The sequence below is a fragment of the Strix aluco genome, chromosome 12 (genome assembly GCF_031877795.1).
Source record: "Strix aluco isolate bStrAlu1 chromosome 12, bStrAlu1.hap1, whole genome shotgun sequence".
NCBI classification, from domain to species: domain Eukaryota; kingdom Metazoa; phylum Chordata; class Aves; order Strigiformes; family Strigidae; genus Strix; species Strix aluco.
Window position 1 is genome coordinate 2,550,038 of NC_133942.1, and position 12,551 is coordinate 2,562,588.

Here is a 12,551-nt window from a genome sequence, read left to right on the forward strand (position 1 = left end):
TTTTGATACTGTCCCATATAAAGGTGTTCACTTTCAGTTCTTTGGAAGTAATGGGAAATAATTTTTTTCCTGGTCAATACTGAGACTGGCTTGGTATTGTCATTCTTTCAGCTCCTCTGGACAGCAAAGCAAAAAGGTGTTTTAGGACATCATTTCCCTTTTGCCTTCTGACTTTTTCTGGTAAGTACTGTAACTGATTAAAAGCTGAGCATGAATATGCCTACTCTTTAATTTAGTCTTACCTTAGTGTAAGGTTCATCAGTCAGCTTGCAGAGCACAGAGAATTAGTGTTAGTCTATTAATGGAGGAGAGCTCAATTCTTTACCTAGCAAAGACCAAAGGCAAGCACCATTTCATGGAAGTTTGGTCTATATTTTCACATGGAGAAGACATCTGGTAATACTTAAACTTTTCTTGTTCTCTTCAGAACTTCCTTGGCCGCAGGAAGGTTGTACTCCAGCAGTGTTGTGTGATGCGTGTATCGCTGCAGTGCTGGCTGACGAGGGGAATACAAGCTTCTGTGTATGGAGTGGGGTCGTGCACTGCTGGTGTGCTGAGAGAACTCAAATCCCACAAAGGAAAGTCTCCTGGGGTACCAACAGTGACTTCCACTGGTTTGCGCCCCCCCCCCCCCCCATCCCCCCACATTTGAGTAAATCTAGTTTCTGAAACTATCTGGAATAGGGCAACCTAGTTCAGTATCAATCTCTTCTATGCACTGAAAACTTTTGATACTTAAAGTTTCTGTTTCCCAAGAGAATAAGCTTATAACCTTATAACTTTAATAACAGTCTTTTAAGACCTGGCCTCTCTTCATTGGTGTTTTGTTTTCCCACACAAGGAAGGAAAGTCTTTTGTCATATGTAACACCTGAATCCTGCAAAGTGCCTTGTACAGCAACACCACTGGCTTTGAAGAGTTCCTTTTGAGCACATCACGCTGGGGATAATTCCTAGAAAATAGCCTATTCTAGTGTCAAGCTGCTCCAACTTTTCCAGTGGTTAAGCCTCATGTCGAAAAGACTATTCCTTACTCAACTTCAGCTTGTTTGGGGTGAACACTTTTTCTTTTGCCGTGCTCATGGCACTCCAGTTACAGACATAATCAAGTTTTCTGGAAGGAAAATATGAGGACACTACTTCATATAGGTCAAACTTTTCTCTTTGACAAAAGAAAACAAGGAGGAACAGTGGCACCATTTGATCAGACAGCTCATAAAGTGAGGGGAACTGTTTCTGGAGTTGAGAGTGAGAAAAGGGAGCAGAATATTTTTGGGGTGATTTTTCAGTAATAGGGTAGCTTTCCATAGATAATGTAAGTACTTGAATGTTAATGAAACTTGATTAGTGCTGTGAGAGAGGAAAAATAAAAATATTTTTAGTAAAATATGCTTACTTGGGTTTCTGCAGTTACTATGTCTCACGTAAGACAGCAAAATCCCCAGGAGATGGCACCGAGGCACTGCTCGAGATTGCCAGTCTCCACGCCAGGAATTTTATCTGGGAGGTGCAGAGGCGTGGAAATGTTTTACTTTGTTTTAAACTAACCCATTTTGCAGCCTATTTAGCCAAACTGCATAAAAAGTGCAGAATGGGACTCTGCTGGACTAAATTCACTTGGCAAATTCCTAGTCACAGAATCACAGAATCACCTGGGTTGGAAAAGACCTTGAAGATCATCCAGTCCAACCATTGACCTAAAACTGACAGATCCCAACTACACCAGATCCCTCAGCGCTGGGTCAACCCGACTTTTAAACCCCTCCAGGGATGGGGACTCCACCACCTCCTGGGCAGCCCATTCCAACGCCTGACTACCCGTTCTGTAAAGAAATGCTTCCTAATATCCAGTCTAAACCTTCCCTGGAGCAATTTGAGGCCATTACCTCTTGTCCTATCGCTTATGACTTAGTTAAAGAGACTCATCCCCCCTCTCTGCACCCTCCTTTCAGGGAGTTGTAGAGGGCCATGAGTTCCCCCCTCAGCCTCCTCTTCTCCAAACAAACAACCCCAGTTCCCTCAGCCACTCCTCATACGACATGTGCTTCAGACCCTGCACCAGCTCCGTTGCCCTTCTCTGGACACGCTCGAGTCATTCAATGGCCTTTTTGTAGTGAGGGGCCCAAAACTGAACCCACTCATCGAGGGGCGGCCTCACCAGTGCTGAGTACAGGGGTAAGATCCCTTCCCTGTCCCTGCTGGCCAGCTAGTGCTGATACAAGCCAGGATGCCATTGGCCTTCTTGGCCACCTGGGCACACTGCTGGCTCATGTTCAGCCGGCTGTCAATCAACACCCCCAGGTCCCTCTCTGACTGGCAGCTCTCCAGCCACTCCTCCCCAAGCCTGTAGCGCTGCTGGGGGTTGTTGTGGCCCAAATGCAGCACCCGGCATTTGGCCTTATTGAACTTCATACAGTTGGCCTCAGCCCATCGCTCCAGCCTGTCCAGATCTCTCTGCAGAGCCTCCCTACCCTCGAGCAGATCAACACTCCCACCCAGCTTGGTGTCATCTGCAAACTTACTGAGGGTGCACTCGATCCCCTCGTCTAGATCATCAATAAAGATGTTAAACAGGAGTGGCCCCAAAACCGAGCCCTGGGGGACACCACTTGTGACCGGCCACCAACCGGATTTAACTCCGTTCACCACAACTCTCTGGGCCCGGCCATCCAGCCAGTTTTTCACCCAGCAAAGCGTGCGATCATCCAAGCCTTGAGCAGCCAGTTTCACCAGAAGAATGTTGTGGGAAACGGTGTCAAAGGCCTTGCTAAAGTCAAGGTAAACTACATCCACAGACTTTCCCTCATCCAATAAGCAGGTCACCCTGTCATAGAAGGAGATCAGGTTTGTCAAGCAGGACCTGCCTTTCATAAACCCATGCTGACTGGGCCTGATCCCCTGGTTGTCCTGCATGTGTTGTAAGATGGTACTCTGGATGAGCTGCTCCCTCAGCTTCCCAGGCATCGACGTCAAGCTGACAGGCCTGTAATTTCCTGGATCATCCTTCCGACCCTTCTTATAGATGGGCGTCACATTGCCCAGTTTCCAATCTGTCAGGACCTCCCTGGTCAGCCAGGACTGCTGGTAAATGATGGAAAGCAGCTTGGCGAGCACCCCAGCCAGCTCCTTCAGCACCCTCGGGTGTATCCCATCCAGTCCCATAGACTTGTGTGTGTCTATGTGATGCAATAGGTCACTGACTCTCTCCTGGATTGCGGGGGAGTCGTTCTCCCAGTCTCTGTCCTCTGGCTGAGGAGGCTGGATTCCCTCAATACAACTAGTCTTGCTATTAAAGATGGAGGCAAAGAAGGCATTAAAGACCTCAGCCTTCTCCTCATCGCTTGTTACCATGTTTCCTCCTGCATCTAGCAGGGGATGGATACTCTCCCTGGTCTTTCTTTTGCTACTGACATACTTATAGAACCATTTCTTGTTATCCTTGATTGCTGAAGCCAGATTAATTTCCAGCTGGGCTTTGGACCTCCTGATTTCCGCCCTGCATAGCCTCACAGCCTCTTTGTAATCACTGTGAGTGGCTAGTCCCTTCTTCCAAAGGCTGTAAACTCTCCTTTTCTCCCTGAGTTCCAGCCAAAGCTCCCTGTTCAGCCAGGGTGGTCTTCTCTGTCGCCAGCTTCTCTTACAGCACCTGGGGACCGCCTGCTCCTGAGCCTTTAACGCTTCCTTCTTAAAGAGTGCCCAGCCTTCCTGGACCCCTATACCCTTCAGGATCATCTCCCAAGGGATCCTTTCAAGCAAGTGCCTAAACAAGACAAAGTCAGCCCTTTAGAAGTCCAGGACGTCAGTTCTGCTTAGTCCTCTCCTGGCCTCTCTAAGAATAGAGAACTCTTATTATTTCATGATCGCTGTGCCCTAGTCATCCTCTGACCGCCACATCATCCACCAGTCCTTCTCTGTTGACAAAGAACAGGTGGCACCTTCTCTGGTTGGTTCTCTCACCAGCTGTGTTAGGAAGTTGTCTCCCACACATTCCAGGAATCTCTGGAACTGGTCCAACTCTGCTGTGTTGTATTTCCAGCAGATGTCTGGGAAGTTGAAGTCTCCCACAAGAACAAGGGCAAGTGATCATGAGATTTCTCCTAAGCACCTATAGAATATTTCATCCACCTCTCTGTCGTGGGTGGGTGGTCTATAGTAGACTCCTACTACATGTGCCCTGTTGGCCTTCCCCCTGATTCTAACACAAAGACACTCTACCCTGTCTTCACTGCACTTGTACTCAAGGCAATCATAACAGTCCCTAACATACAGCGCCACCCCACCACCTCTCCTTCCTTGTCTGTCCCTCCTAAAGAGCTTGTAGCCATCAACTGGCACACTCCAGTCATGGGAGACATCCCACCATGTTTCTGTGATAGCCACAACATCATAATTTTCCTGTTTCATCACGGCTTCAAGCTCCTCCTGTTTGTTACCCATGCTGTGTGCATTGGTATACATGCACTTCAGATGGGCTGATGTTTTGCCCCCTTCCCCCTTCAAATCTAGTTTAAAGCTCTGTCAATGAGCCCAGCTAACTCCTGTCCCAAGATCCTCTTCCCCCTCTGGGACAGGTGCATTCCATCTAATGCCAAAAGGTCTGGTGCCCTGTATGCCAACCCAGGATTGAAAAATCCAAAGCCCTGACAGTAACACCAGTCTTGGAGCCACAAGTTCATCTGCTGAGTTCTCCGGTATTCTTCTTCATCCATCCCCCCAACTGAAGGGATGGAGGAGAACACAATATGTGCCCCCGACCCCTTAATCAGTTTCCCCAAGGCCCTGAAATCTCTCTTCATCACTTTAGGACTTCTCCTGGTAATGTCGTCACTACCTACCTGAAAAACCAGGGGAGGGTAATAGTCCTTGGGTCTCACTAGAGCAGGGAGTTTTGCCTTGAGGTCCTTGACCCAGGCCGCAGGGAGGCAGCAGACTTCCCTATGAAGCGGGTCTGGTCTGCATATGGGGCCTGAGACACCCCTCAGAATAGAGACACCCACTACAATGACTCTTCTGGGGTTCTTTTTAGAACTGGTTTTAATACCTGGTCTAGAATGACCCAACCTTGGTGGACCTTGGTCTTCCTCCTTGTTTGTCTCATTCTCTTCCTCCTTCTCTTCTGTCCTGGTTTTGACCAGGATAGAGTTAATTTTCATTGCAGTATTTCATACCATGTGATGTCATGCCCAGGTGGGTGGGCTCTCTCTCTCCCTCTCTCATGCACGCCGTCTGCTCGTGGGGGGTGGGGGGCGGTCGCCGCACTCGGTAAGCCGCTGCTGCATTTTACCTGTTTCTTTTTGGACTCACTATTGTTACTGTTGTTCTCTTGTTATATTTAGTAAATTCTCTCTTTTTATTCAACCCATGAATTCTCTTCTTTTGTCCCTCCCCTATCTTACCAGAGGGGGGAGGGGGAGGTAAACAGCCGGCCATGTGACATCTGGCTGCCGGCTGAGTTCAAACCTCCACAGTTTTTAGTGCCCAACGTGGGGCACCAAGGCTTTTCTTTTTGTTTGAGATAACAACAAAACAGGTAAAATGTGGATTGCTTGGCTCCTTAAGATCTTATCACCTCATTTGCAATACATGTTTCCCATGCTGTTGCTCACCTTCCGTGAGAGGTGGGTTAAGGTTTCGTTTCTGTTGTACTATGTGATGCTCATCTATGATAGCGTGCAGTCATCAGTCCTGGGGCTATTTACAGTTGTGTTTGAAAAATTTGGGGAGTTCAAATATCTTTGGAATGTTGACAAAAACATGTTTGCTGTGATGTTCGGAGCTAGTGTTGTCCTGCATGTGGTTCATGTTTTGTTTATGGTTAAGTTACTATTTAAGATTAACCAAGTAACAGAAACTGCAGCCACTACAAGCCCGGGGACAGGCGCTGCAGCTGAACCAGAGAAACAACCCACAACAGTGTCAGTTGTTCCCATACAGAAGAAGAAATACACAAAAAAATCCCCTCGCAGTGTACAGGGTGATGATGAACCAGGCCCATCACAAGAGCAGGAGGAGGCCGAGCCAGTGATAGTCACCCAATCCTTATCCTTGAGTGAGTTGCAAGACATAAGAAAAGATTACAGCCACCAGACACCTGAGCAACTTGTTACCTGGCTGCTTTGGTGCTGGGATAGCGGGGCCAGTGGCATGGAACTAGAGGGCAGGGAGGTGAGGCAGCTGGGATCCCTGTCTAGGGAAGGGGGCATTGACAAAGCCAGTGGAAAGGAGACACAAAATCTTAGTCTCTGGAAGCGACTTCTGTCAAATGTGAGAGGTATTCCTTCAAGGACGACTTGACATGTCGACCAAGGAGGTGGACCGCTATGGAAAGAGGCATTCAATCCTTGAGGGAGCTAGCTGTGCGGGAGGCAGTTTACGATGACCCAGATAATGCACGGCTACCCACAGAGCCAGATGAAGTCCGATGCACCCGGCCCACGTGGAGGACTTTTGCACGGAGCACACCCTCATCATATGCCAGTGCATTAGCACTAATGGACTGGACAGACGAAGAGGCACCAACAGTGAATGAACTGGCTCACTGACTACAACAATATGATGAAAGTGTCTCTTCCCCCATCATCGCAGCTGTGAACAAATTATTGCAAGATGTCCAGCAATTTAAGGAGAACATGTCCTACTCCCCACCTGCACGGACCAGAATCTTGGCTATTAGGAGCAATGGTTTCTCTACTCGAGAGCACCGGTACACACCATGGGGGAAGCTGTGGCATTGTCTGCATGACCATGGAGAAGACATGAAGAAATGTGATGGAAAACCTACCTACCTCCTAGAAAAGCGGGTATGTGATCTGGAAGGAAGAACAAGTACAGAACGTGGTCCTTTCAGGAGAAATGCTGCTCCGGTTTCCAGTAATCAAGTGCCCAAACAGAGCATAAAGGTCGACTTTGCTCACAATCCTATGAGAAGAGCTTCTGACTTGTCTTCCCAAGAAGTGAGTGATCAAGATGAGGCTGAAACCCGTGCACACCACACTAACCCATTTGTCGTTAGCAGGTATCATGACCAACATTAGAGGGGCCCTGCCTCCAGCCAGGCGGAGGACAGGGACAACCGAGTTTACCGGACTGTGTGGATTCGATGGCCTGGCACGTCTGACCCCCAGCAGTACAAGGCTCTAGTGGACACTGGTGCGCAATGCACCCTAATGCCATCAAATTTTAAAGGAGCAGAACCCATTTGTATTTCAGGAGTGACAGGGGGGTCTCAACAGCTGACTGTATTGGAGGCTGAGGTGAGCCTAAGTGGGAAAGAGTGGGAAAAACACCCCATTGTGACTGGCCCAGATGCTCCATGTATTCTTGGCATAGATTATCTCAGAAGAGGGTATTTTAAGGACCCAAAAGAGTATCGGTGGGCTTTTGGTATAGCTGCCTTGGAAACAGAAGGAATTAAACAGCTGTCTGTGTTGCCTGGTCTATCAGAGGATCCTTCTGTTGTGGGATTGCTGAGGGTTGAAGAACAACGGGTGCCAACTGCCACTACAACCGTGCACCGATGGCGATACCACACCAATCAAGATGTTGTAATCCCTATCCATAAACCGATTCGTCAGCTAGAGAGCCAAGGAGTCATCAGCAAGACGTGCTCCCCTTTTAACAGCCCCATATGGCCAGTGCGAAAGTCTAATGGAGAGTGGAGATTGACAGTGGACTATCGTGGCCTGAATGAAGTCAGGCCACCGCTGAGTGCTGCTGTGCCAGACATGTTGGAACTGCAACATGAACTAGTCGAAGGTGGCCAAGTGGTACGCCACGACTGATATTGCCAATGCATTTTTCTCCATCCCTCTGGCAGCAGAGTGCACGCCACAGTTTGCTTTTACCTGGAGGGGTGTCCAATACACCTGGAATCGACTGCCCCAGGGGTGGAAACACAGCCCACCATCTGCCATGGACTGATCCAGACTGCACTGGAACAAGGAGAAGGCCCAGAACATTTACAGTACATTGATGTCATCATTATATGGGGTAATACAGCAGAAGAAGTTTTTGAGAAAGGGGAGAAAATTATCCAAGTCCTTCTGAGAGCCGGTTTTGCCATAAAGCGTAGTAAAGTCAAGGGACCTGCACAAGAGATCCAGTTTTTAGGAGTAAAATGGCAAGATGGACGTCGTCAGATTCCAGTGGAGGTGATTAATAAAATAACAGTTATGTCCCCACCAATAACAGAAAGGAAACACAAGCTTTCTTGGGTGTTGTGGGTTTCTGGAGACTGCACATTCCAAATTACAGTCAGATTGTCAGCCCTCTCTATCAAGTGACTCAGAAAAAGAATGATTTTATATGGGGCCTGGAGCAGCGACAGGCTTTTGAGGAAATTAAGCAGGAAATAGTTCATGCAGTAGCCCTTGGGCCAGCTCGGACAGGGCAAGATGTTAAAAATGTGCTCTACACTGCAGCCAGGAAGAATGGCCCTACCTGGAGTCTCTGGCAGAGAGCATGAGGGGACACTCAGGGTCAACCCCTAGGGTTTTGGAGTTGGGGATACAGAGGATCCAAGGCCCGCTATACTCCAACTGAAAAGGAGATACTGGCAGCATGTGAAGGGGTCCGAGCTGCTTCAGAGGTGATCGGGACTGAAGCGCAGCTCCTCCTGGCTCCCCGACTGCCAGTGCTGGGCTGGGTGTTCAAAGGGAGGGTCCCCTCTATACACCGTGCAACTGATGCCACGTGGAGTAAATGGGTTGCATTAATCACACAACGGGCTCGAATAGGGAGCCCCAGCCGTCCGGGAATATTGGAAGTGATCACAAACTGGCCAGAAGGCAAAGATTTTGGAATGGTGCCAGAGGAAGAGGTAGCACATGCTGAAGAGGCCCCACCATATACTGAGCTACCGGATAATGAGAAGCAATATGCCCTGTTTACTGATGGATCCTGTCACATTGTGGGAAAACGTCGAAGGTGGAAGGCAGCTGTATGGAGCCCCACACGACGGGTTTCTGAAGCTGCTGAAGGAGAAGGTGAATCGAGTCAGTTCGCAGAGGTGAAAGCCGTCCAGCTGGCCTGGGATATCGCTGAGTGAGAAAAGTGGCCGGTGCTCTACCTCTGTACTGACTCATGGATGGTGGCAAATGTGCTGTGGGGGTGGTTACAGCAGCAGAAACAGAGCAACTGGCAGTGCAAACCCGTCTGGGCTGCTGAATGTTGGCGAGATATTGCTGCTGGGGTAGAGAACCTGGCTGTGAAAGTATGTCGTGTAGATGCTCATGTAGCCAAGAGTCGGGCCACTGAAGAACATCAGAACAACCAACAGGTGGATCAGGCTGCCAAGATCAAGGTGTCTCAAGTAGATCTGGACTGGCAGCATAAGGGTGAACAATTTATGGTTCGCTGGGCCCATGACTCCTCAGGCCATCAGGGAAGAGATGCAACATACAGATGGGCTCGTGACCGAGGGCTGGACTTAACCATGGATGTTATTGCACAGGTGATCCATGACATGTGCTGCGATCAAGCAACCAAACGGTTAAAGCCCCTTTGGTATGGAGGACGATGGTCAAAATATAAATATGGGGAGACCTGGCAGATTGATTATATCATGCTCCCACAAACTCGGCACGGCAAACACTATGTGCTTACAATGGTGGAAGCAGCCACTGGTTGGTTGGACACTCATGCCGTGCCCCATGCCACTGCCCGGAACACCATTTTAGGCCTTGAGGAGAAAGTCTTATGGTGGCATGGCACGCCAGAAAGAATTGAGTCAGATAATGGGACACATTTCTGAAACAACCTCATAGAGGCCTGGGCAAAAGAACATGGCACTGAGTGGATATATCACATTCCCTACCATGCACCAGCCTCTGGGAAGATTGAGCGATACAATGGGTTGCTGAAAACTACCCTGAGAGCAATGGGGGGTGGAACTTTCAAACACTGGGACGTGCATTTAGCAAAAGCCACCTGGTTAGTCAATCCCAGAGGATCTGCCAACCAGACTGGCCCTGCTCAATCAAACCTCCTACATACCGTGGATGGGGATAAAGCCCCCGCAGTGCGCATTAGGAATATGTTGGGGAAGGCCGTCTGGGTTACTCCTGCATCGGGTAAAGGTAAACCCATGCGTGGGATTGCTTTTGCCCAAGGACCTGGGTGCACTTGGTGGGTAATGCAGAAGGATGGAGAGGTCCGATGTGTGCCTCAGGGAGATTTGATTTTAGGTGAGAATAGACAGTGAACCGGACTGTCAAATAACCCTGTTATTGCAACTGGTGCCTTGCAACATCCCCGTGCCACATCCAAAGCCTCCTGCTCTACCGACTGAGCCAACTCCGCCTCATCCCTCAGCCTTATAGACTGTCATGAGAGATGGAACCTGAAGTTATGGACTAAATGAACTCAGCAAAAATTGTGGAAGGGAATGATATCTGTGAGACCTGGGAAAGAAGGGGGTGGTGATTCCTTAAGCTGTATTTGGAAACCTGAGCATAACGTCAATGGTATGGAATAAGGAGTGGAGACTGTACTGGTTTCGACCAGGATGGAGTTAATTTTCATTGCAGTATTTCATACCATGTGATGTCATGCCCAGGTGGGCGGGCTCTCTCTCTCTCTCTCTCTCTCCCTCTCATGCACACCATCTGCTCGTCGGGCTGTGTTGTTGCGGCGGGGGGGGGGGGGGGTGGTGGTGGGGTGGGCGGGGGGCGGTCGCCGCGCTCGGTAAGCTACTGTTGCATTTTACCCGGTTCTTTTTGGACTCATTATTGTTACTGTTGTTCTCTTGTTATATTTAGTAAATTCTCTCTTTATATTCAACCCATGAATTCTCTTCTTTTGTCCCTCCCCTATCTTATCAGAGGGGGGAGGGGGAGGTGAACGGCTGGCCACGTGGCGTCTGGCTGCTGGCTCCACATCTTCTTCATTCAAACGTTCCAGGACACCGAATCTATTGTGAAGAGACACCATGGAGGGTGAAGGAGGTCAGGAGAGGATTTTCCTGCCTCCCTGAGCGGGGACCTGTTTCCAGCCTCCCCCATCTCTTAGGTCCCCTCCTTCTCTGCCTGGTGGCAAGAGGATGAGGGATTACCTGCCTTGTTTGGAGCCTCCATTTGCTCCCGTTGCATTGGGGTGCCAGGGTGTTACTCCACCGATCAATTTCCATTTCACACTCCCTAATACTTCTTAATCTCTTGACCTCTGCTCTGAGCTCCGCCACCAGGCTGAGCAGGTCATCCACTTGATCCCAGCGCACACAGATGGTGTCACTGCTGCTCAGGCACTCCCTGCAGCCCAGGAACTGGACTGCTGCATGTTTGCGTGGCAGCTCCATCTGCTGCATCTTTGCCGGCATCTCTCCTGGGGTGCCCAGCTCCAGGTGGAAGGCGTGCCCACGGGGGGGCACGAGCAGGCAGTAGACAGCGTCGTCCTCACAGGGACTCCAACCTTCAAAGGTGCTGCCCACCCCGATCGGTGGCTGCTCCTCCTCCTGCTCCGTGTCCCTGCTGGAGCTCTCCTCTTTGCCACTGCTGTCCACCTCAGGGCTCCTTTTCCTGAGCCACCAGCAGAGACCGAAGAGCAGGGCCAGGAGTCCAGCAGTGGCCCAGAACTGCCACTGCTGCCAGGCAGCAAAGAGCAGGGCTGGCCAGCCAAAGCCGCTCTGCTCGGGGCTCCTCTGCTCCGGCTCCTTCACCTCCTGCAGCAGCTGCATCATCTCCTGGCTCGGCTGTGCTGCACGCTGCTGCATGTCCTCACCCACGGCCTCATCCACCTCGTCACCAACCGGCTGCGTGTGCTGGATGATGCTTTTCAGCAACAGGACGAGTAATGTTATGACAGCCATGGCCTGCAGGAGGAAGGGGAGAAGGGTTTCAGAGGGGGCTGGCAGGCAGGGAGCCGGTGGCGGGGGGAGAGGGGAGGGCAGCCGTAGGGCGCTGGGGGCAGGTAGGAGAGGGGGCGAGGCAGCTGCGAGGCAGCAAGGCCTGCGCCCAGCCTTGGCGGGGGCGTCACTGGGCCCTGTCAAAGGCGCTTCCGCAAGCAGCTGGGCCCTGCGGAGGGGGCTGCGTTTCTACCCTGTCCCTTGCCCAGCCCAGCCTCCCTCCCGACGCGTGTGCACTCACCGTTGGCCCAGGGCGCACTGGGGCGGCGCTGCCTCTTCTAACCGTCCCCACCGTGGCTCAGCCATTGTGATGTCAGAGTGACCAGAGCACATCACAGCCACGCCCTCTGCACAGCCCCGGCCTTCAGCCCCAGCCCGCTTCCCCAGGCGGCCAAAGACCCCACACCCACAAAGTACAGACCCACCCCGCAGACGGCGCTGGCGGGGGCTCCTTTACAAAGCCCTTAGCAAGCGTACGGTCAGGTGATGTGACGCGGGGATGCTTCGCTCCTTGAGATCCCATCCCGGGAGATGGAGTCGGCTCCCTTGGTGCTGGCCTCTGAGCTGGTGGTTGTGGGTGTCTCTGGTGCCTTCATGACACTGATGGGTGTGGGTGGTGCGTATCCTGGGGGTGGGAGAGATGCAGAATGGGAGCAAGGGAACAGCTAGGGAGGTCCCCTTGCTATCCCCCCAGGAAAGAGCAAAGGGCAGGA

At 50.8% G+C, this 12,551-nt stretch overlaps 1 protein-coding gene across 1 annotated transcript; it reads right to left on the reverse strand.

The window, feature by feature from the left end:
• Positions 1–99: 99 nt before the first annotated feature.
• On the reverse strand, positions 100–12,171 carry LOC141928916 (uncharacterized). The gene is made up of 5 exons (XM_074837783.1): positions 12,080–12,171; positions 11,953–12,007; positions 11,111–11,805; positions 1,034–1,113; positions 100–116 (listed from the first exon to the last, which is right to left on the reverse strand). The coding sequence occupies exons 1-5, from the start codon at positions 12,169–12,171 to the stop codon at positions 100–102; spliced, it is 939 nt and encodes a 312-aa protein (XP_074693884.1).
• Between the last annotated feature and the right edge of the window lie 380 nt (positions 12,172–12,551).